General features: G+C 32.8%; 1 protein-coding gene across 4 annotated transcripts in view; it reads left to right on the top strand.

Moving 5' to 3' along the window:
• LOC128234192 (hemicentin-1-like) overlaps positions 1-16,952 on the top strand; it is a 73,726-nt gene extending 56,774 nt beyond the window's left edge. For 3 of the 4 annotated variants that reach the window (XM_052948260.1, XM_052948262.1, XM_052948263.1), the window contains 8 exons: positions 1,825-2,157; positions 2,268-2,591; positions 4,514-4,633; positions 6,070-6,109; positions 6,709-6,743; positions 7,053-7,211; positions 13,143-13,243; positions 15,224-16,952. In XM_052948260.1, the coding sequence (XP_052804220.1) occupies positions 1,825-2,157; positions 2,268-2,591; positions 4,514-4,633; positions 6,070-6,109; positions 6,709-6,743; positions 7,053-7,211; positions 13,143-13,243; positions 15,224-15,406 (1,295 nt within the window). In that variant the 3' untranslated portion in view covers positions 15,407-16,952. Of the gene's footprint in view, positions 1-1,824; positions 2,158-2,267; positions 2,592-4,513; positions 4,634-6,069; positions 6,110-6,708; positions 6,744-7,052; positions 7,212-13,140; positions 13,244-15,223 lie in introns of those variants that run through there. The other variant, XM_052948261.1, reaches the window with a different exon arrangement.
• Positions 16,953-26,546: the final 9,594 nt, after the last annotated feature.

Genomic DNA, 26,546 nt, shown 5'->3' with positions numbered 1-26,546 from the left:
ACATGTACTTTTCTCCATTCACTGTTTGTTTTTGCTAAACATGTTGTATAATGTTTTCATGCAATAAACATATATATATATATATATATATATATATATATATATATATATATATATATATATATATATATATATATATATATATATATATAAACACAAACACACAACAAAATATTCGTGACTTAGTGTAAATAATCATGCCATGTTTCGTTTTTATTCGGCAATGGGAAAACGCATTAATGTTTAATTTCTTAATGTTTATATGTCAAACAACTCTTAGACACGCGTATAACTCGAGTTATTGCTTTTCTATAACTGTGTTAAGATGACCATTGAGTCCCACTCTTTATTTATTGTGACTTTTTATTTTTTTAAAGTATACTATGCAGTTTGCCATTTTTGTCTAGTGCGAGAAAAATCTTTAATAAGTAAGAATAAGTCTTTTTAAAGTGACACTATTTTCAAAACAATACATACACATCTATAACAAACATAAATTTTGAGTGGTAAACCTTTATCTACTAAATAGATAATGCATTTATAGAAAATATTAATTACAGATAACAAGATTGATAACGTGTATTAAATAGCTGAAAACGCAAAGCGATTAAATAATAAGTGAATGCTAAAAGATTGACTGTGCTCTATTATCGCCCTTATGGGCAGAAATACCGTGTTTCCTGCCACTTCTTTTCAAATTAAACTCGGTAACATTCATAGGAACCATTGTTTCCGACACTTATTCATCCTTTTTGGTAAATCAACGCAATTGTTTTTATTGTGGTAAATCTTACTTGGGTGTAATAGTGCATCTTAAAATCACAAAACAAGTATGACATTGAACATTTTCAATTGTATCAAAATGTGTTTTCATTTAATATTAAAAACATGTATTTAATGGTTTTTATTTATATCAGCATAGTTATCATTAAAAGTGTTCGAGAGATAAAAATCTACCATTTCAGCTCGTTTCATTCTCCAATTTGTACATGTTCTCACAGTTGGTTACACTCTGGACAAAAATGAAAACTGCTTGTGTTTGAAATGAAAGAGCTGACACAAACACTCCAATATTACCAATTGAATCTTCAGACATGTACCTTGACGTTTATCAAAATAAGAGTTTGATATAACTGTAAAATTGTAAAATATTTTCCAATCAATAAATATATTACTCAAAATTGCAACACTTTATCGTTAACATTGTTGTAAATTTGACATTCATTTTCGTGATAATCTCAAATTTGGTTATGCATTTTTGCTTAAATTTTGCATCGGTATTTTGTTGTATACTAGACATTAATAGTTCTACTTACCTTGGAATCACAAGATGGACTTAAATTCTTAAAACAGTCGTATTCTTATGTACTTTTTCACTAACACTTATAATACTGTGTATGTTTCCGAAAAAATACAATAACCCTTTTCTTTTATCATCGTCCTTTGTTTTGCCGACAGCCAACGTGTCGTCAATAAACAAATTCACGACGTCGACATCACTTCCTGTATATGATTGCTTTTTTCTCTAAAGATGGGCGTTTAATCCCGAAACAACTTCATAAGAGAAACATTTTAACAGCTTAAATTTAACAATCATCTAGGTTCTATTAACTGTGTATTCATAGTGTCTCTACACGATTGAATAATGTAATTAATTACAATTGAACGAAATCTGATAAGAGAAAAAAATGAATTCCAAACTCCATTAACCGCCAGGACATATCATTCCTAATCATTATGTCCCAATTATGATTTTTAGCAGTTATTTATGATGAGCAAGCTTCTGCATTTTGTCATGTCTTATAATACACGTGTTCGTTTTAGTTAAACCACAAACATTTCTTGCCGAGGACCGTTTTGCAGCACCAACAGGAGGCCAGGTCAACATCTCAGTACCGATATATAGCAATCCTGTATTCAGTGATTATGGCTATTATCGATATGATGGCTATCACGTGAAGGAAGATGACAAGTACGAATTCACTCAAATAAATGCTTTAATCCAAACGCAGTTCTATGGAAGATCTGTTACTCTCCAAGGACTTGTGGTGCAAATGACTATTCAGAATCTAACTGAAGTTGATTTTGGATTATACACGTTTTGGATAAAAAACGAAATTGGAAACACGTCTGTTGAAGTTAACGTGAGTGCAAGAAGTAAGTCATACACCGTTTATTTTATTTGAGATTTACTTAACCGTAACAACATATATAGATTCGGTGATCTGAGTAATACGGGGGTTAGTCAATGCTTTCTTTCATTGCAGGTATACCTTCACAACCAATGCAGTTAAATGTAACTGTTAATGAAAATACGCCAAGTTTTGAATGGAGGAAAGGTTTTAATGGAGGCTTTGTTCAAACATTTTTGCTGCAAACATCATCAACATCGGATACACAGCTGTGGACCAATCGAACTTCTATTTTAGAAACTGATACCACTTACATAGGGGATACAGGATTTTATCGGGTCAATATTACTAAATTTGAATTTGGACATTTTGATGCCAGACTAATTGCATACAACGAACTCGGAAATGCGGATCCTGCTCATTTCCAACCATTTGATGTTATTAACATGCTTGAAGAAGGTACGCAATGGTTTAGCTTATTTGGATATCGATGGTTGATGTCGTTGTTGTTGTCGCCCGACGTCGTTATCGTATATTTTGACAAGCTTTCCTGTAAGAATAACAGAATTGTTGGCATTTCCATACCGAAAATACATTTTGTGTTTGACCTCCATATAAGTTAAATGCTAAAGTAACTATGTCTAAAGATACTTCCTTTTTGCCTAGATTTGTAAGCGCACATCGTTTTTTATGTCATAACCTGACTGGGTAAATTTGTCAAGCGCATTGATGCCTTAAAGCTTTAGTTATTTGTTTATTTGAATTGTAATAACTATGTTTCCTGTGTAATAACCAATTCTTGTATCCTATTTGAGAGCTTAAGGAGTTGTTACTCCTTCGACCACAAGACCTCTTTGGTGAGAGTCAACACAAGTTTAGTTTAACAGTGCACATTAAAAAAATATCCGATTGCAATAATTGCAATTAATGTCATTAAGTTAACCTTAATTATAACGTGTCCTGCAATAATACCTCAAGTCGGTTGTGGCAGTGCCTTAGTTCATATTATTCTGTTATCGTATTTGAACCCATGACATTTTCTGGTTTGCTGTTAACACAAAAAATAAACTGTTTGAGCAGAAATTTCGCTTTCGTAAAAATGCATTTTAAACTGTTAAAACTACATATGCGCTTGGTGTTTGGTAATATCTAATCATCAAGGTCTGAAAAGCCTCATTCATGATGTTACTTTACATTGCTCTGCAAAAAGTTATAGTGTGTTATATTAACAAGTCAATTTTCTTTTGAAATAAGTCAAGATATTGTCATAGCCTTGGATTGAATTGTTACACTCCTGTAACTGTTACGTTCACCAACATTCACAGATTGTACAGCGTTATTCAATGTATTCACAGGTCACATCGTACTATACTTCATCAGTGGCAATAAATATATGCAAGGTCAATAACTCTACTAAGTGTTGAGTTTGAGTTGTAACACTGGATTTAATGAGAAAATGACAAAAAGGAGCAGTTGTAGCGAATCTTAAACACGGTGCCTAAGGTATTAAATAAACACACATGTTGAAATTACTCCTAACCATCACGCGCTTCAATTTATGAAATTCATTTAACAGTACGTAATTTTGGAATTCTCATTATTGGTGAACTTATCTTCGCGATGAGTTATTTAAGGAGTTACGCTAGAATTCATACAAGTTACAAATGTTCTTAATTTTTCCCTATCTGCAGACCACGTCCTTTGTTATCTTAGAGATTGATGAGATACATTTACCTATAATTAAAATTGTAGAAACATAAACACCACGTCCGAGGAGGTATATAAAACTTCCCGTGTGTGTTCCAATTTGCCAGTTGATGTGTGCATGGCTTTATTGGCATACAAGGTTAACTAAAAAGGGTCTTCATTGTTTTAATTTCATGCAATGTCAGCATGTTATTCTTTCAAAACAAGAATGCCCATAGTTTTTATAGGACATGTTCGACCAGATACATGGAGCTAATTTGTGTGTTTATTCCATTCGCACTTTTTGTGCAACTCTTACTTTTCCAAAATCATTTAAATGCTGCATAAAGTTTTTTTCACAATGAGAGTTCAAAGTCTTATGTTTGATATTCATTATATTCATTTTAATATCGACGACTAATTCACCACCATTCAAGCGTTTTATGGCAAGTTGTTGATGCTACAATTTCATGACTTTTTCATATGGCTTTAAATAGAGACACCTAAATGAAAAAGACGGATGGAATGTCACAGTATGGTTAAATTCTAGGCCATGCGCATAGCTATTCCGCGTTTATTCAAATCTTTCTTAAGGAATAAGATTGAAACCCTTGCTCACTTATACATCTTATTCCTTATCAAATATTTAAATGAAACCTCGGATACCGTTTTTCATGCGTACAAACTCTTTTCAGAACAAACCAAACCATCGAATGGAGCTATAATTGGAGCAGCTACTGGTGGAGGACTAGCAGGAGTATTGCTATTAGGAGCCGCCGTTTTTTTTCTCGTTCGAAGAAGACCTTTCACCAAAGGTAATTACAAATGACATTGATAGGGCATGAACTTCAGATACATAAATAAAAAATGTTTTAAGAACAATATGGTTATTCAGACCCCCCTCCCTCTATTAAAATCATGCAAATCCTTTAATTTGAACGTATTTGCCATGCATGTCATTTTTTTAAGACGGCACCTTATTATGCCCCTTGCTAGATATGTCTAGTTGCTATATAGTAGACTGGCGCGTCAAAAAGCAGTCGCATGTAGATCCAATTAAACGCAACTCATAAAAGTAGACAGTTCGTAAAACATGGGAATGTATTGCACCTCATGACATATCATAGGAGTGTTTGTTGGCATGCGCCCGCGATATGTTTAACATGTCACTCGGGTTGGACTTATACTAGGAATGGTCATTAAATCAATAAGACATGACTTTAAATATATATTGATATTGTGTCCCATGTAGTCCTGTGAGTATTGCAACAGCACTAATGAAACAAAGAAATGGGTGTCAGTATAGGTAGTGATGTACTTGCGATTTTTTGACATTGCACTAGGAATAAGAAAATATATGGTCCCTGACTTAGTACTACTAATAATTGGTCTTACCTTCATGAAACACCTTATAAAGTTTGGTCAGCGAGGCTGTTGAGAACCTGGGGTATTGTTTGACATTAAACTGCGTAACAAAAGAAACCCTTTACTTAGTAACCGCTTTAAATTATCTTCTGTCGCATGCAGCTTTAATAATAGTCCCCCTACACACGTGAAACATCACATGTATGTTGGTGAACTTGGTACTTTTGCTGGTGCGATTTAATTCATATTTCACTTTATCTCACAATAGTTGTGGCCCTTGTTATTAAAGGTATTTTATAAGGTCAACTATTTTGCAAAGCTTATACAATAACTAGGTGTTTTGAGCGGAAGGATATTTAACATCACAAGTATCATGGTCATAAAGCGTTATGCCTTCAAACGCAAAAGAAATACCAGGACAATAAAATGTTCAATGTGTAAAAGTGTTTTACGTTATCCAAACATCAATGTCATTTGGCTGCTTCTGTTTAAAGGAAGTCAGTTGCATATCTGTTACAAGAAAGGGTTCCTAGTCAATATAGCTTCAATATGTTGTATATTTGGGAAAAGCAACACGACCTTGCTGATTGGATACTCCGAAATATTATGGTACAGGACTTATTAATATTTTTAGAATACTTTCTGTGTAATTTTATTAAAGCGCTAAATCAATTGCCGTTTTATTAAATTTTGCTCATGTAGCAAATTTTAAATGTTTCCTTAATGTTAAACAAAAAAACGAAATGAAATATTGAAAAACATTTTGATTTTTTGGTCTTTGACAATTTACTTTTGTTTGGATGAAGGTCCGTAGTATTGAATTTAACAATTTTATTCATTATTATGATTTTTTTTGTAATTTCAATTGAAACTGTTTTTATTGCAGGACAATCCAAAGAAGATAGGAATGCATTAAAGAACGATCAGTAAGCTATTGAATGTGTACATTAATTTAGTAATATTAATCACATAACGTTTCGTTGGTGTCGTTATCTGCATATGCCAATTAACGTCACTAACATATAGAACATGATATGTATTAGCTATGCAATCACTTTTACATAGAATATGTACTCAAACGGAAATCTCATTGGCATAGAAACCGAAAGAAAACGTTTAATTGTTCTTATTGTTCTTCTTGTCTGAATCGACCCATCGATTTTATAATTACTGAGTCATCAAAGACAACGGACCCTCTCCGAATTCCATTCCAATTGTATCCATCCACCGTACATCGGCTATTTACGTATGTAAGGAATCTGAATGGTACGGTAGAGGTTTATCTCGGAACCGTTAACGACCGTACTATTGACGGTATCTCATAATTGTTATACGTAATTTAAGTAATCATTTGGCAGTTCAAAAGTTCAGGGTAATACTGTACTAAACATATCATTGTGTGTGTGTAAATTATATTGTTCAAGAACGGTGACGCGAACAGAGGAAATTTTATAGTCAAATGTATTTTGCCTAATCAATTATTCTTTACCGTAGAGTGATAAACATATATTTTATTTTGCTTCAGTGCACTAAAGGGCATAACAGAACCTGAAGACGACGGTACGTGTAATATTTCCTTGAAAAGGATGATCATGCTTTCAGTACTCTAAGTACTTGATATCCCATTCTTTATTAAAGCATGATCCCGCGCCTCGATATTTCCAATACTTTGACGACTTTTGCTTTAAGATGAATATATTTTCCTAAGTATAACGCCCCATGTAGATTGTTTTAAAGCATAAGCTGCATTGGACTCAACCCTCGAGCGGAACTCAATTTTAATGAATCACTTAGGATCAAAGACGATTAGAAAGTGGATAATTCCACGTTTTATAATAAATATTAACATAATATATTTCATCCATTCAGATATCCCGGACGAGGTAGAAAACGCAATGTATGTCGGAGCTGGGGAAGCAGCAAACGTTTACTCGAAGCCAGTCAAGAAAACAACATCTCAGGTTGCTCAAACCAACCCTGGTGATATTTATGCCGTAGTGGACAAACCGAAAGGGAAAAAGAAAAAAGGTAAATAAACTTTTATAGAACTGTGCTTGTGTTCGTATGTTGAATGTGTGTGTGTGAGGGGTTGGGGTGGGGGTGGGGCAACCTACAGCAACTTTATGCAAGTTGTGCTCTTTGTAAGGAAAGCATGAAAAGACGAGCGTAGAGTCACTATATCATCTCGCAGAAAAAGTGAGCCAATCAATATCAGCAATAATTTTAAATGAATACAATAGAATGTGACAAACATGTTCAACATGATCATTTTTATGTACAAAGCAAAAATGAACATTTTCAAAATAAAGACCAATAATTGCAGACAACTTATAATTGAATTGTCTTCAAAAAATGAAAAAAAAGCAGAAAAAAGCATTGTTTAATCATATTTAGTATAAAGGTTTTACATTTATTTTAATTACTATTAACGAAATGTGAAAAGTTTCTTACTTTATTCCAATAACAAACACAAACTATGTTATTTCTAAATTATTTGATTACGTAATTGTAATCACATTCGTTTTAAAATCGAGTCAATTTAATGCAATTGTGGCTTCGATCATGTCTATTTAGTATATTTATATGTAGCTGTTAAAATCAAGCCCATTCAGTCCCAAATAATCATAAGAAGAACTCTTAATAAGTACATACAAAGTCACATTTTGACTAGAATTGTGCCCATTCAAGGCAAAACAGGCCATTATTGTGCGCTCCCATGTTCACCATGTGTCCAATGAATCTTCATATGGTTTCACCCAAGCGCATCAATCGTCACACTATCAATTTGTGATAATGACCATGTTCATCCATAGTAAACCACAATGAAAACTACTTGGAAAAGCCCAGAATCCAAACATTCAAGATGCCATTTTGTTTTTCAAAATAGATGTATGCATTTAATACTTGATATGTAACATACATAACAGCTCGTTACACCATTAAGCCGCAATAACAAAACAGGCAGAAGTAGTAAATTATATAAATTGCTACGTTCTTTCGGAAAACCATACTGAACAAAATTCCCCCTGTGAGGAGGGAATGGGAAACACACGCAGTATGACATGGTGTGCATCCATGTAACTATTCTCAAATATTCAATACACGATCGTGTGTCTAGCTTGATTTAACATATATATGCCCAGGTCTCACCTTATAACCGCGGTTTATGGGGGTAATCGAAGTTTTAATCAGAAAACTCGTAGCATATTAAACAACGCTTTCCTCGGGTTTCACAGATTTAAATTTAAACCAGTCGACCGAATATACCTATAAGCCGAGTTGATTACTGATTAACTTCACTGAATGATAACGTTTAAAGTTACAGGAAATAAGGGACAAATTGTTTTGAAAAAATGAACTGCATACCTTAAAGTTATGACCTGAATATATTATTGAGTTTAATTATTGTCATCCTCATATAATTTTATCATATAAATTATTTTCTGATATTATCTTTTTGAAGGTGCATTCGATGCAAGCACAAAAGCTTCAAAATAGTAATAATAAAGTAATATTTTATTCCTCAAAATAAGGTTTGTTATGTTTTAAACTTTCTACAGATGTGAGTTTTGTTTTGCTATATAACAAAACACTCTTATTAGTTTGACTTAGGTATTGATAATTGTATCTTATTCTCGGTATTGTCACGTTGTATTGTAATATATATATATATATATATATATATATATATATATATATATATATATATATATATATATATATATATATATATAGATATATATATAACGAACTCTATGTGCAATACAACGTGACAATACTTAGGCAAATCAGCACGCAACATATTAAAGATGAACTTTTAGCCCCAAATAAGATTTTCCAGAATTAATACATTTTTCTATACCAAAAAGGATAAATAAATGTCGAAAACAATGGTGCTTACGAAGGATTCCGAGTTTAATTTGAACGAGAGGTGCAGAAAACACGGTATTTCTACCTTATGTGACGACAGTAGCTCACAATAAATCTTTTAGCACTCACCAATCATTTGGGTTTTTTGCGTTTTCAGCTATTAAATACACCGTTACAATCTTGTTATTAGTAATTAATAGTTTTCATAAATACATTATTTAGTAAGTTGTTTCAGGTTATTCACTCAAAATTTATGTTTGTTATACGAGTACATGTGTATGTATTGATTTTGAATAAGTGTGTCACTTAAGCGACATATACGGGTCAAATAGGCCTTTTGATATGATCTACGTTACATGCTTCGTAGAACCTCTTACACGGCGTGGTTTCCTTTGCCCCGTATATCCCATATCGGGTCACCGACTAACCCTGTAATGTATATATCATGTCGACATTTAACCTGTTTGCATTGGTCACAAATGATTACCGTTGGGAAAATATGAACGCTTTAGTACTACTGTAACGTGCGCACAGCCAATAAACAAACACCAGAGAGCCGAGCTTTCTGGCGTAATGAAACACACACCAACAGATCCCTTCAGGGAAAAGCATGCTCCCTGAAGGGGTCCACTGGTCTTTATATACACTAACTTCTCTATTCTCACATATCCTGGGATTTGCTAATTTGCATATTACCAACCAAGTTTACATCCGGTATGAACGTACTTCCGTTTTATACGGAATATTAACCATCAGAGCTTTCTTTGAAATATTGTTGAAGTTCCAACTTACTATGCATCACAGGACAGCTGAGCTTTCTAGCAAGTGCATAGAAGTGGAGACTATGAACGCACATCCGCCGCATACAGCGGACCGTTACATTACTTTCCCCTCCGAGAAGACTCGTCTCGAGTCTTAGACTGGGAATCTTATGGGTAAGGCAACTCCATTCCGGCAGTTGTCATCATCACACCGCTGTCACCATTTGAAACGTGCGACCGTGAAACAAACAAACAAACACCAGATAGCCGAGCTTTCTGGCGTAATGAAACAAACACCAACATATCCCTTCAGAGAAAAGCATGCTCGACCCTGAAGGGGTCCACTGGTCTTTATATACACTAACTTCTCTATTCTCACATATCCCGAGATTTGCTAATTTGCATATTACCAACCAAGTTTACATCCGGTATGAACGTACTTCCGTTCTATACGGAATATTAACCATCAGGAAAGCAGAGCTTTCTCTGAAATATTGTTGAAGTTCCAACTTACTATGCCTCACAGGACAGCTGAGCTTTCTAGCATGTGCATATAAGTGGAGATTATGAACGCACATCCGCCGCATACAGCGGACCGTTACACTACGTTTCGGTTACTTTATTATCATTGAACAAGTTTTAATGATTAATAATATAAAGATAATAATTGTTTTTCCCAGTGTTCGATCGTAATACAAAGTGAAAACCAAAAACCTTACTTCAGGAGTGGCGTAGCCACGAGTGGAATATTACTTGTGGTGTTGAAGATGTGAATGATTCGCGATTTACCACTAAAACTCACTTTGTTTCTTTTTATTATATGCTTAAAATTATAATATTTTTTCTGTCATGCTCTTCGATGAAATATGGAGTTTTATCAGTGAAATAATATCACCTTTGACTAAGGAGTAAAAATATCAACTTTAAGAACTACTTTAAAAGTTCTTGCAATTGCTTCCCCTTCAAAAAAACACTTGACTTTTGAAATAGAACATTTTGCCAAAAGTTTGATTTGATATTTAAAAAAGGAAGCCTTACATTAAATAAATATATATTTAATGTATCATGGACCAAACTCTTATCCTAGAAAATATTTTTTTACCAAATGTTTATCCGCAAATAATGTTCTAACACGCTTTACCTATAAACTTTTAATTCAATAAATGGCGGCAAAGTAATTTGGTCATGTAGTCATGCCATGTTAAATTGTTAAAAGTGCTTTCATGCATTAACTATTATCATTTGGAACATAAATGCATTAATAAAAGTTCATTGATTAATGTTATAAAATGTTTGTACTAACAAATATTTTTTTGTGAGGGGCGTCCCACGGAAAGCGGCATAGAAAACACTCTTTTCAAATTAGGGGGTATTATTTTTATTAAAATACGCATAAAAGAAATTGAAATTTTGATATTAGTGTAAGCCTTATAAGGTCTATTTTATTTCATGAATATCGTAGAAAAAAACATATTTTCACGAGTGGCGAAGCTATCCTCTATATACTTTATTTTAGGCTTTGAGAGAAGCGTTCCAAATTGTATACAAAATTGTATACAAACGTAACGTCATTTCTGAAATGACGTCGTTAAAATTGTGTCACAGCCCTGTTAGTTCTGAGATTGATAAGTATTCTTACCGAACCATCTCTGTTATCCAAAGCGCATTATTTTGTCCGATTGCAGAGGTTTAAACCGCTATCAGGAAGTACCGCTATGCAACCCGAGAGATAAATCCCCGTCCATAAACCCTTTCTGTGTCACCTGAGCCACCGGTCAATAAAAAGGGCCGTAACTTGATAAAGTCTTGCAGGATTTTCATAGTACTTTCATCGATTATTTATCTATCATTACGTGTTTCGCATGTAACATTAACGCGACTATCAAGGTTCTAAGTCACTAAAGACATGTATATTTGTAATGACTTGCCATATTGTTTGATCCCTTACCGGAAATATTCGTGGCAATATTTGGTAAGTAAAAGGAAAATCTATTTATGTATTTGAATTATACAATGGAAATTACAGGAACAACCACAGTTGTTTAGCATTACCGGGACTATAAGGGAATATTAAATAGTTGGTATGATGAATCAGTTGCAGGTTGTTTACTACATGTAAATGAGTTTACAATACACACTGGATTATAATTGGCCAAGCCCATGGACTTATATTTTCATAACAAATATTTCAAAATATCTTCATTCGATGTTTTGTATCAGTTACGGATCCTCTACAAGATAATTATGATTATCATTAAATCTTCTTATATTTTGTATAGAAATAAAAAAAAAGTAAAAAAGTAAAAAAGTAAAATGAAAATAGTAAAGAGAACTTAATTCACAAATAATAGCAGAATAGACCGCTTATACAAGCATGTAACAGTGTTATCCCTCTATAACTGTCAATTGGGCTTTTGTATTGAATTATGAAATGAACAACACTGATACAAAATATTGAGATATAAGACTCTCAACCAAGGAAACGTTTACATACTATGCTATAGTAATGCACATTCAACACAGACACTACGAAAGTTAGCCTTACAAAAAACAACAACAAATAGTATGGATAATGGGGTTTAACCAGATATTAAAACTTTGATTTTCTTAATGATTAGTTTTCAAATTTTTGTAAAACAATGAAGTACTGAATTTCCCCAGACATGTATTTATCGACTAAACTTCTTATGTGACTCAAGAGAGATCAGCTCCATGGCAGGAACAAATTTGAGTCCTATTTCAGTGAAATAAGATACACATTTTACCAAGATGTCAACCAGTGCTATTAAAAAAAATAGAAACCACAGGGAAAAGGTCAGCCTAGAATCAACTAAAATAAAAGGACCAATCAGATACAGACCGATAAATGACAACAAAGATTTCACAACTATCAAAATATCACCATTGGTAAATCTCGGGGTAACTGCATTGGCGCGGTCAGTGAAAACTATATAATAACTCATATGCGGTATAATCCGGTTATTGGGTGCTATATATTTCAATTGCTTCGAGAATGCAATCTTAACATAGAGGCACAAGCATTTGATTTTCACAGATTTTGTATTATGATTTTTCTATACTTTGATTTGAATATTTTATAATTAAATAAAACGCATCAGCATCTTATGAATCATAAATGCTTTCGCTGTGTGTCTAAAATTTTGCAAGCACTAACATGAGCTTAGTAAAATGACTATTTTGTCCATCCAAAAGGCATGCATTTGGTGCACCTACCAGACTCATGACATACTCCCTGTAACCAGTAGTGCGAACCACTTTTGTTTCATAAAAACTGTAGATAAATGTCAATGCAAATATGTCTTTGCAGGTAAAACCGCAGCGGGCACATCAGGACATTCCAAACAGCTAAACGATTCACAGGAAACCTATGAAAATGCTGGGTTTGTCTCAACTGAACCTTCCAAAGAAGTAGGTTGTGTTTCATACTAAAAATGGTAGGAAATAATGACATAGCTTGTATGAATTTAACTTAAGAGCAGGAATTATCCCTTCAATGTTATGGCATATTGGAAAGCTAAATTCTAGAGATTAACTGCTGGCATGACCTGAATGGAATCGTAAATATGTATAGTGTGATTTTATGTTGTATTGTATGAGGAACCTTTTAAACGAACCATGCCAGCCTTATTTACAGTGAAAGTCTGATTTCGTATAAACGGTAGATCCTAGCATTGTTTGTTTAATCGGAACAAATACAACAATGATGCACAATTAAGTGTCATAACATATGTTTCATGTCCCATATCTATGTAGCATGTCCCTATAACCAAGGTTATCATGAGACAAACTGTTTGGAAATTTGTTGTGAAAACAGCGTTTCATACAAATGGCGTGCCATAGAGATGGACATCAAAGAGTTACGTAGGTACAGATAGACGGATAGGCGGACAACTCTATATGCTTTCCAAAAGAATTGTGAGGTCTTACTTATAGCATGACTTGCCGGAGTAGGCAGCTTGAGCGCTTCTACTAACAAATCTTCCTGACTGTGAAAATTGTCTACACAAATGATGACTCTGATCCTATGCATTTTTTCATTAAACAAAGTCATTACATGAACTGAAACTAGTTTGAGTACCATTTTAACGTTTTTACACAAGTTGTAAGTTTTTGCATCCCCAAGATTTTAAATATGTTATTTATATTAGCAATATTTATCGATAACTTCGTTCATTTCGATTTGAGACAGTTGCATTGAGCGAAAGTACTTGTATTGGGAAGTATGTTAAGAGCAAAGATTTCCTTAACACTCTGCTCTCACGTAGTGTTTGAATCGGGAAGTATATTTAGAACGAAAATTCACATAGCAACCTGCGCTCAGGTAGTGTAAGGTGTGCGGTAAAACTGATTACTTTTACATGACTGGACGCCAAGCTAAACAGTCTACGGCGACATTTACTAATAATGTAAATTACGGTTTACCCGTGTCAGTTTTTAACACTTTTAACATAATAGTTAGGGTATTGTGCTAGACAGAACTATAGTTATTGAAGAAGTGTTGAAATTCAAATGTCCATTGAAACTGTATCATGATGGGAATTTTCGATATTAAAATTCAAAATTTGCCAGGTTAGTTTTCAAGCTATTCGCGCAAGTGATAACAAGTATCGCCCTTAAAAAAGTATTGGCATGCGATAGAAATACATATTGAGAGTTAATAAAAACTAAAACAAACGAATTACCACTGAAATTGCTATCATGTGTTGGGGAAAAAGGCTTTATTATTCACGTTAGTGTCTCTACTTTAGACGAAATATTTAAAAAGCTCATTAAAATAGAAACGTGTTTTTATAGTAAAACTGAGGTTGTACTCGAACAAACTGAACTAACCTATCAACATTATAGCGTTATTTCAAACTATAGTGTTTAAAACATACCTTTTTAAAATTAACTGGGTTCATAGAAGTATAACTAAGCGAAACCTTTACACCAAGGAAATTTACCAGCAATATTTATTTACCACATTACCTTAAGACAAGGTTTGTATAAATGTTTACAAAATCCGCAATAATTATGAATTTCGGTAGGATAACGATATGCTATAGAAACTAAGGAAACCGAGTACGAATTTAATGATTTTATTTTAAAAATGTGTCGTTGTTATTCTTTTAATGTTTATTTCAATATCGTTTTTTTCCTTTAAAGGAATTTTGAACCTAGTTTATATTTTCATGTTGTACGTTGCTACTGCAAACCATCCTTTTGCAGCTCTTCTAGGTATATTAACATCGTAGTAATGCATGACTGTCAAGGGGAAGATAATTATTTGAGTCTTATATAAATATATTTGGTGTTTTACTACATGCAATACCTTGGCGTGGCAAACATAGCATTACAAATTGAATACCACCATGCGGTATACATTTGTTAAAAATATTATATTTTCAGAGAAAAAAGAATGCTGGTGGCCTGATATATGCTGATTTGGTGTTTGCAAAACCACCGAAGGGTCAAAAGCGTCTTGTGATACATGGTCTTGATGATATGACAGAATACGCAGAAGTCGATCTCACCAAAAAAACCGATCCCCTTCCAGACAGCGATGAGGAGAAAGAGATAAAGACGAAATAAAGGAAGATGACATCTGAAAGTCAATTCTAACTGTACGATGATCTGAATCAAATGAATTTGACACGTGAACAGAAAGCCTCGCTTAGTGTTTTTTATTTTATTTTAAGAGTCACAACAGCAGTGTTGCAACAGCCAATTGATAATAAAACTGTATTATTCTAACCCTATAACCATAACTTGTCCGACGCTGTCATTCGTATTGATCAAACCCATGCCTGGGTAATGCATATGTTGATTGACTTTCTTTCCATTTAGGCATTTTTACTCAGTTCATTTTATTATCTATAAATACCACTTTGCTTGTAGATGCCTGTTGTATTTGGTAAACATCTTGAATTTAATGTCGGTAACGGCTGAAACATTTAACAAATTGTACCCTTTACATATTTTATGTTTTATTGGAAAGCAGTATGGTAATTAAATACGAACTCACGGTCGTCATGTCAGCATTATGCAATCTTGTTAAAAACGGGTCAAACTTGGTCAGATTACCAGTGAGTGGGACTTCAACCTGAAAAGCGTGGCCACAAGGATCAATATAAGGGCATCTTGTCTTCAACATCTTTCTCAATTACATCTTCTTCTTTATCATTAAGACAGCCTTTGTATGAGTATGCAAATGACAATTCTATTTTTGCGGGTGATAAATTTCCTAATGTTGTTAAGATTACTCTTGAAGAAGAAAGTATTATTGTGATGTACTGCCAATCAAATGCAGGCCAGCCCTGATTTTCAAGCAATTTCAATTGGTTCTATGTCTGTTAAAGTAATAAAGCAATTCAATAAACTGAATCTCATGATGGTTTTTGATGAGATAATAAAACTTTTATGCGTTGAGGTAAATAATTATTTATAGGTTGGCGCCTAGATTTCAATTACTGTCCTGTTGTTTGGAAATGTTTGTAACAAAACCAACACAGAAAAAAATAGAAAATAAGTTCAATACAGAGCTTTAAAATTGTTTTAATGATTACACCCCAACAAATACCAACATTACATTTGAGCAGAGGGAGATGCATCGCTATTGAAACTTACAAATATATGTACAGTATCTCACAAGAATATGTTCAAAACCAGGTAGCAATTTAAGACATGTACTTTTAATCTCAGATATGAAATCTTTGTGCAATCAGTAAGAATACTATGCTATATATATACTATATACATGCTATATTAAGTACTTCCTTGCAATACTTTCCAAACATATTTTCAAGCAGGCTAAAGTAAAGAATATATCATTTATTACATTTTTGTCAACTACACATTATTATACTTTGCTGAATTTCCATTTACATAATGTTACTTATATAAAAAGTGCTCTTATTCATTTTACGTTCTGTTATTGTCTGCATGAATGTAATTAGAAACTGCCTTTGTAAATAATTTCCAATATGTAACCTATTTAAAATTTATGCTTTCATTTCCAGGTCACTAGGTTGATTGTTATGTTTTGTATGTTTTTTATTCATGTCGGATACTAACTGACTGAGCTTATGTTTCTTGTAATCATATACCCAACTTTAAATAAAGATTCTTGTAGCTTGTATCATGTATTTCGTGTTAACATTTATCGTATTCTTACCAATGGACTCATTTTGGGAGATATCTTATGATGACAAAAAAATGTACATTCGGGGAAATAATATACAGTTTTCCGTCAAATTTCCTGGTAAAATGAAATATAACTTAATTTATTTTAATAACAAAAATCAGAAAGCTAGTTAATAAAACCGTGCTTTATTATTTATAGTTATACTTTATCATTAAAACACTGCATTGCTCTAACTTTAGATAGTTTAACTGCTCCCGATAAATCCCTTCACTAGATGATATTCAATGATTGCAGTGTGTGTATATTATGGAATTAATATGCATTCAATGGCTTTTTACGGGTGACTCGTTTGACCGAACAAATTAAAATACACGGCAATGTGAATTAATGATTTTAAACAAATTACGTTAATTCCGTAATAATACCAAATGCATTATAGGAAGAAAAATGTTATCATTTTAATGCAATGTGCACACCATTTAGCAAATTTTAATCCTAAGAAGCATTAGCAAAGAACTTTAACTTCCAGCTTTCCATGATGTCCAAATTCAAATCAGTGATAAGGCAAATAATAAGTAAAATAATGTTTTTTGTGAAGCTGCCTAATCTCATCAAGTCCTTAAAGTAGAACTGAACTGATATTTGACATCTAATTATTACATAACGATATAAAAGATTGCCAATTTTCAAGTATCATACGATATATTATTGAGTATAAATCATTTTCATAAGCTGGCAGTTTTGTTACAAACTACCCCCTGTTCCGAATTTTCCGATAAACTCGAATGACTTGCCCCCCTTGGCGTTGCTTTACGTGCGTAGTTGCTTCCCTTTGCCTCTCGGTTTTGATAAAGAAGACGACATATCAACTTTCGCGTCCGCGACAATTCAGTTAAACAAACATGGACATTCCGAGGTTTCCATTCACATTACATGGTTTATTACCAAAATAACGAGTAAATCATATGGATTCTGATTACTAGTAATCTTGCGAAGTATTCCAATGACACTTGTAATTTGAAAGTTTGACACGCAAAAGGATTGCAATGCCAAGCAAAACGATGGCAATGCCAAGTACGATGGCAATGCGAACAAAGTTAGTGGCATACATTTGACTAGCAAAAGGAATGTCAAGCTATGTTAAAAACATATTAAAACACCTAGGTATGTATCGATGGAGTACAATCAAAGTTTGTTATTCTATTTAAGAGGAAACAGCATGCTGATGGTCTGATATATGCTGATTTGGTGTTGGCAAAACCACCGAGGGGTCAAAAGCGTCTTGTGATACATGGTCTTGCCGATATGACAGAATACGCAGATGTTGATCTGACAAAAAAGGCCGAGCCCCTTTCCGAGAGCGATGAGGAGAAATAGATAAAGACAAAATAAACAAGTTTTTCTTGAATAAAAGTTGATGGTAACGGCATCTTAAAGCTTAAAGCAAATTTATTTGACAATTGAAATTTAGTCTACGCCTATTGTGTGTTTTTCATTTGTTTTTAAATATTATTAAATGATTGCTTTTAAAACTGAGACTTTATACAATTATTCATAAAATATCCTATTGTTCCGTTGTCATTGACCTCATAAATGCGTAGACAGTATGCATATTGAATGACATTATTTGCATTCGTAAATTAGAATCAATCGACTATTTCCAGGTAAGATACCATGTTACTCTCAGTCTGGATATGTTTCTTAAAATTGGAATACATCTAAAACAGTTTTTGTCGGAAAAGCTTAGAGTAAATGTATTAAACCTATTTTACCAATTATATTTGCATATATTTTACTGAAAGTTTACCTGTGTATTGCTTCTTACTAACGTTAGGTTATTTAAGCAATCTTGCAAGCTTGTTAACAGTCTCACTTTACCATTTTGAACTTGGCGCCTTATTAATTGAAAGTTTATGATGAAACTATTTTTGTAATAAATTTGAGCCTAAATGTAAACGTTACTTATGCGTTACCTTTCTTAAACGTTTTTTGAGGTTGTTGTTGCTATAATAATAAGATAATAAGATACAATAAAACAAATACACATACAACCCAAACTTGCATATGATTTAAAAAAAAGTAAAAAAGGTTTGCATGGTGCAGATCGTCATTTTAAGGCAATAACTCAATTACTGCATGTATATAAATAGAAGCAGATATTGAGTTCTTGCACTAAAGTGATGAAATGATTGATGAACATTTTTTAAGCATACGAAACAATTTTGTAGGTGATTTAATTGGTGGTTAAAATTCTATCTGCATGTTATTACAATATATCTACAGTTAATCTTTTCACAGATTCACGTCACAAGCAATGCAAATCCAATAGGAGACGTCTTCAAATGTGTTTAATAACAATTTGAGGTAAACGGATATTCAGATAAGTGATGGGGTTTGTTTCATATAGCCTACGTTCAATTATGCAATAAATATAAACATTGACAAACATACCTATTTTATATATATATAATGTATGCACTGAGCTGTTTGTGGAGTTTTGTGCTGTTTTTCCATATTTCTTGTTTGTGATTTTATGTTCTATGTCTTTGGCGTTTACCCAGTGCCATTACGCCGGGTTTATGTTTAAACTGTTTGCTACTGAGCTTGTTTCTGTAGCTTTTCGCATAAGTATATATATATACAACTGTATACTCAGTATTCACTCATCGTTGTAAAACATGCAAAACTCTAAGCTAACTACAGTACTTTTGCCCTCGATTATGCAATAGAATTTAGGGTTGTAGTTTGCGATAAGATTAACACACCAACACTATGGGGCGAATTAGGGACATACAATGTCACTCAAACTACAACCACATTCCCGTAAGGGACACTCAAGTGGTCACTTGAGTGGGATAAGGGGAGTGACACTCAAGTGATCTGTTTGTCTTCAAACGCCTCGCTTACACTCCACTTCATCAAGTGACAAATACAGTAAAATTACATGTATGTTTTATGATCAAATCGGATTATCTGTTTCACTATGGTGGTATTTACAATGTAAACGTGTTTATTTGAGATCTGAGTACCTTATTGTTAGATATGATGACAAACAAACGACAATAATTATTATTCTGAAACTGAAACTAACATTTTAAAACAATTGGTTAACAGTTTGGATTGTAAATAACTGTTCCAAAATGCGTTAAATGCATGTTGTTGTTTTTTAATATGTAGCCGTTATCCATCGTATCACGTGATTTAAATATGAATTCGTACATAATCTTCCTTTTGTAGTCTGCATAAAGCGGCCTAAGCGTTTGAAAATAAAAGATGAAAGTTGAAAACACTTGAAAAAGCACATGGATAGAATAAACGAATGAATCTACTTCTGATGGAAATGTTTCAAATATCTGATATATTCCATCTTTTTTACTTGTCATGTATATTTATCACTCATTTAATTCGTATTCACAACCAATCCTCGAGGGCCGTTCAAGTGGCCTAGCCGAGCACTCACAAATGTCCCACTCACGCAAAACAAGCAGTCTCACTCACTCCTGTGAATACGGATATACCTTCGAAAATATCTGAGCTAATAATTGTGATTACAGAGGATTAACTCATTGAGTGTGCGTGAAAGTGGTTGTTTTGAATTCGGCCCTATAGCTATGCAAGTAGCGTTTATAGCTATCAATCTGAGGACAGCGGTTCATTTTTCATCCTAACGTTGATTTAATCTTTTCGATCATTTTCAGACATACATTTATAATTTGAGCTTTCAAATCTATTAACCATGATAAGACCACAACTTGAACACAAAACATTTGTTGAAGACTTACATAAAAGCGTTAATAACTGATGTTTGTAAAAATATACAATATGCGACTTGCAAGATAGTAAGGGAGATAAGCATGTAACATTCAAATTAATCTTACCTCATTGAAATACCTGTCAATATCAATAAGCGAGGGTTAACAGAGATAAACAACTTCAATTTTGGTCAAATATGTCATTTTTGTGTGTTTTTTAATCATATAAGTCACGCTTTATATGTGATAATATTCCTTTTATGGGCATAACTGAAATAAGTGTTTTGGGCCAACGTCTTTGAGAGAAAATTTGTTCAAGTAAAAGGTAACAAGGTCACTTGGCAGCTTCAATTCTAAAAACATCTTAATGAAATACAGAAAGTTTTTTCAAACTACTGTATTTGTAAAAGCAACCCTCTAAACATGATTTAGGATGTATAATATGTAAAATTATTTTCATTCTTATAAAAATAATTGCTCAATATGTATATATTCTAGAAATAAACGGATATTTCACTTTTTGTGTGTTTATCATCCCGAAACCGCCACGAGTTTGAAACCCACCAACATTTTGATAATTCCTTCATTTTTTTTTTTCATTTTTTTCATGAACATCAAAATTTCATTACCTCTTCCTCAACACAATCTCGTAAGTGTTTATTCAACTGTACAATTATCATACTTTTCAATTCAAAGGGAGGTAATGAAACAACTATTAGACTTTGTTTTGGAAATTAGGAAATACGAAACTAAAGAGAACATGTTATATTTCAGAGCAGTAAATACTTTTATTAAATTGAAAAAAAAATCAATGAAGCGCTTAAGCGGCGATAAAACTGGTGAAGGTATGCTACAATTCATTTAGTTTGCTGAAGGTACCGCCCCAATAGCTCACTGCGCTTCGTGTGCAGAATATCCAAGATTTAATCCCCGACCGCAAAATACCGAAAATAGTGAACAATTTGTATCAATAGCTCCCTCGCCTTACACTCGGTATATTTTTGTGAAAAACATTACATAGAAAAGCACATTTTTGTACATTTCACCAAAAAACTCGTGCGATGAAGTTTAATGGCGTTATGACGCGCAGTAATTTTTTTCACAGCATACGTGAAGACATTCCTTTATTATAACGTCTTTTAAGGGTTATTCTGTTTTGTTTTGAGGTATGTAGTTTGTAGTAAGTAGCTAATGTTTATGGAACTTATCTGTTGAAATCTTATAATTATGGTGTATCATAAAAACGTATTACGTCAAAGCGTGTGTCTCATCTGGCATAGTTGAATTGTCCAGCACGAAAATGCCTGTCCACTGTGCTAGAATATATACATCTATGAAAGCTCCGACAATTCTGAGGAAGACACATTTTGAAAGTGGTGACCAATTGATGATATATATAAGGGATGCAAACGAATGGCTAGTTCTAGTAAACTATTATTTTATTCGCTAAAGAAATAGCCGGGGCAATTAAATTCTACTTGTCGTAGCCAGTACGCGCAGCGGACACTGATTTCCCCAAATGAGCCTCTGAAATCCCTTATTTTCAGAAAGAAAAAAAGCAATACATTATGAACAAGCATTAACAAATAATTTCAATTCTACTGTCTTCGTATTTGTAAACTATATGAATTTAGATAGATTCCTGATCCAATGGCGTTATGTGCCAATGGAGGGTCTTTCCGAAGCACGAGCAGCCTCATTCTGGGAACGACCTCTACTGAATATAACTATGTAAAAACCAAACCAAATCGGGAACTAATAAAATGAAATCAAAACATATGTGGATTTGACTCTTCTAGTGTACATCAATAGAGGAAATATATCTTTAAACGCTTTACTGTACAGTTTCATTTCAAAGCATAAACATCATAGCGAAACAAGGTAAACAGTGTGAAGCACATTTATGTAACTGCATTATTGTAGCACATGTAATTCATATCATCACGGTGATTTGAGCAATGTTGCACAGCTTCATTTGCAACTAAGACAACACATTGGTAATTGGCAATTAAATTTCCCGAAAATAATTGATTTTTTATGTCACTTGTCTAATAGCCAGTTATATTAAAATTACGGGGACTTTTTATAGAACAGAACAGAACAGAACAGAACAGAAAATTTATTGTTAACTTGAACATATACAGTTCATCGTTGTTACAATAACATAACACATGGCATAGTAACTAACGATACGTCCCTAAATGACAAATTATGCGTGTTTAGTGTATTGTTATAACATTCACACCTCTGGCATTACGGGCCAATCGTTGTAAAACAAGACAAACAAACTTTATACACAGCACCAGGGTTGTAGGCAAAAAATGTGTTACTCTATTTATTCAACAAAAAAAAATGAATATTCGAATACCGAATTTGACATTCGATCACCAAACCTTGCGTCCCTAATATATATGTTAACTGAGAAGCTATATAACAATATGGAATGAACATCAAATGTGGTTGTTGTGAACATTGGTTGCTGTAAGCAAAAACAAGGCAAAAGCAGTATGTTCACAGAGCCTTATCCAAATATGAAGGACATGAATATTTTTTTCTTTCTCATTTTTTTACACAGAGTACAAATAAATACACATGCATTAAGGCAGTAATGGCATAATAACAATTATTTTATCTTATTTATATCTTTATCTTTATGCACACTCGCAACTACCTCCTACCTATACCTAGAACACGAATGCACACAAACGCACACGCATCCACTAACACGTACACATTCTTCCAATCTCTCAAGGTTTTTCCCATAATAAATTTCGAAGGTACGTATTGTATGTGCTCTATTATATCTGTATCTATGTTACAGAAGAGACATACATGTGTAGTTTTCATCTTACCTTTATACAGATATTTGTTTTTCGGTATAATACTGAAAACTGCGAAGAGACGTGTCTATTGAAGTGATATATGTTTGCCTGTAAATTGACTCCATTTTTGTCGTTATCTAAACTTGGAAATAAAAGCCATTTACTTTCTGATGGCGGTTTGAATATAAATCTTTGCTGTAATGAATGAAGGAATTTATTTGGCTGTGTTTATTTTAGTAATTGGTCAGTTAATTTATCTGGTGGTGTTTGGTTTATCGTTTTCGACATCAGTTTTGTTTTTAATGATGGTGGTATAGATATTTTAGGAAATCTTGTTCATTGATGTTATAAAGAAATTTAAGTTCATTAAAATTGTAGCATGTATTGGTTCTATATTCGTAAATCTGTACAAATAACTTGATACCTTACTATTATCCCTCAACTCAACTCAATATTCCTTTATTATAACACAGTTTACATTAAAGTAAAATTATGTGAAAACTCAATATATATATGTTAACACAAGTATAAAGAGGTGGGTTAATGGCGGCTTCACAACAGGTTTGCAGATCATCATTATACAAAACAAATTAGTAAGGGGAATGTGGTTAGTTTAAATAGTATTATTTTTATAACTAAACAAATTCATGTATTTGAATAAAGATACAATAGAATCGATACAGTAATGAGATAACAAATGGAAATCTATTGAACACATGATCAGATTCGTTTAAAGTGATAAACTAAGATTTTAACAAAAATTGCTGTTTTCCTTAAGGTATCCGGGTTTGTACAATTTAAAACTTCACTAAAATTCAAGACATTAGGTCTTGAATAAAAACGACAATGTATGTTTTTTTTCTGATACGATTAAAAAATGGACATATAAGTAAATAGTGCAGTTCGTCACCGATATCGTTTATATTACAAAACCTACACTTTCTATTGACATGTGGTACAGCTGTCTGTCTCCATCTACCGACTTCGATAGGGAATTTATAATTGCTAGTGCGGAAATGCAAGTATGTAAAACGTAGAGATATGGGTAAGATAATATGAACTAAGGCGCTGCCTCTACGGGCTTGAAGTGTTATTGCCGGACACATTAAGTTTACGTTAAAGTGAAACATACTAGGAGTAAAAGGGAAACGTTTTTTTTGTATATGTTAATAAAACTTTTTAAATAACAAGCAGTTCTGTTGCTGTTAGCAATTTATTTAGTGTATATGCAACAATCTTCAATAATAGTGTAAACATTATATATAATGCATTACTTTATATTTTATATGAAGTTTAGTGTTATTCTTCTTAATTAACTTAAATTGTTAATAAATAAGTTGAAAAAGGGGCATAATTTTGTAAAAATGCTTGATAGAGTTACCTCCTCCTGTGTACAGGTTGGGGGCACTATGGTGAACAAGCGTGCAAAGTTTCAAAGACAGATGTCAATGGACTTTGAAAATATTTGAGGTGGTACGTAAACTTACACGTAAATTCTAAGTAAAAAAAGGGGCATAATTTTGTCAAAATGCTCGATACAGTGACCTCCTCTTGTGTACAGGTTGGGGGCAAGATGATGAACAAGCGTGCGAAGTTTCGAAACAGTATGTCAATGGACTTTGAAAATATTTGAGGTGATACGCAAACTTTAACATAAGTGGTAATGCTGACGCTGACACTCGGGTGATTACTAGTATAGCTCTCCTTAATCTTCGAATAGTCAAGCTAAAAATGATCACATATCAATAATGTTGCACTGAAGTATATTACAAGCAGGGGTAATTATAATTTTAACTAGAATTGAATGGGCAAAAAATTATTTAAATATGATGGTAAAACATGGCAAAACATTTAATCAATTACTAATAATTATGATTGTATATGGACAATATGTAGCCAAGCAGCTCTGGAAAATTGTCTGCATAATATCTCAGTGAATATACAGAATATATTCTTATTTGTTTGTTACAAAAACATACACCCCACCCCCGCCAAAAAAGTTGCAAAATGTTAATTATGAACTAATGTGTTGTTTTGATTTTAAGGGCAAATACAATTCTGCTTTAATTACAGAATTATCTAAACGATGCTTTCAATAAACTTTAAAATAATTTGTATTTGCAATGACAAATCTGACAAACATCATGTCTAATGATCAAAATTATCTAAATTTCAATTAATGAATATTGTAAACAGCTTTGCTAAAATCAGGTATAAACCAAAAGACCTGTGACAGTTAAATATGCAGCAAAACATGTATTCTTTACAGATCACCAACAGTGACCTTTTTGTCTTGCTTTTTGATAGAAAGGTTGTTGTTTTTTTACATCTGGTGGGAAATAAAATTGTGTGAATAAATTAATGTTAAAATTTTCCAACTTTTAAAGGCCCAATATGTTATGACCTCTTTTGAGGTTGATTGTAACTGAAGCATGAAAATAGTCAAAACCAATTGCTCATATCATGGGACTTTCAAGACCCAGTATATTAAAGTTTAAACTTATCAATGTGTAATTACAAACAAATGACTTCTAACCCTCACATAATGTTTAACCTACAGGGTGATCTAAAAAGAAATGATAAATTGCAATTACAATCAACATTCAACAGAGCTGAAAATATAGTCTAAATTTATCACCTATATAGAATATACAATAAAAATAATCAAGTCAGTGATATTGTTGAAAGACACCCAAATAAGAACTCAGTGAAAAACGGTCAGCTGAGCTCACTAAGCACTATTTCATATATTTTTTATATTTGTTGAGTGTACCAGCCAATAGAGCAAGACCAAATTTCAGTTCCAAAACCATTTATATATGAAAACAATTGAAACAATTAAAATGATTATATTATATAATTTATACAGAATGACATCATAAGGCTATTAAACTATTCACATATGTTAATATGCACAAATTAAGGCTACAGTTCTCTACTACTAATTTATATAGATTTATCTGAAAAAATGCTTGCAATATGTACAGTACCAAATTATGTTGATAAAATTCAGT

Source organism: Mya arenaria, chromosome 5, assembly GCF_026914265.1.
Source record: "Mya arenaria isolate MELC-2E11 chromosome 5, ASM2691426v1".
Taxonomy (NCBI): Eukaryota; Metazoa; Mollusca; class Bivalvia; order Myida; family Myidae; genus Mya; species Mya arenaria.
Note: the sequence above shows the minus strand (reverse complement) of the source record. Positions and strands in the feature narration are given on the sequence as shown.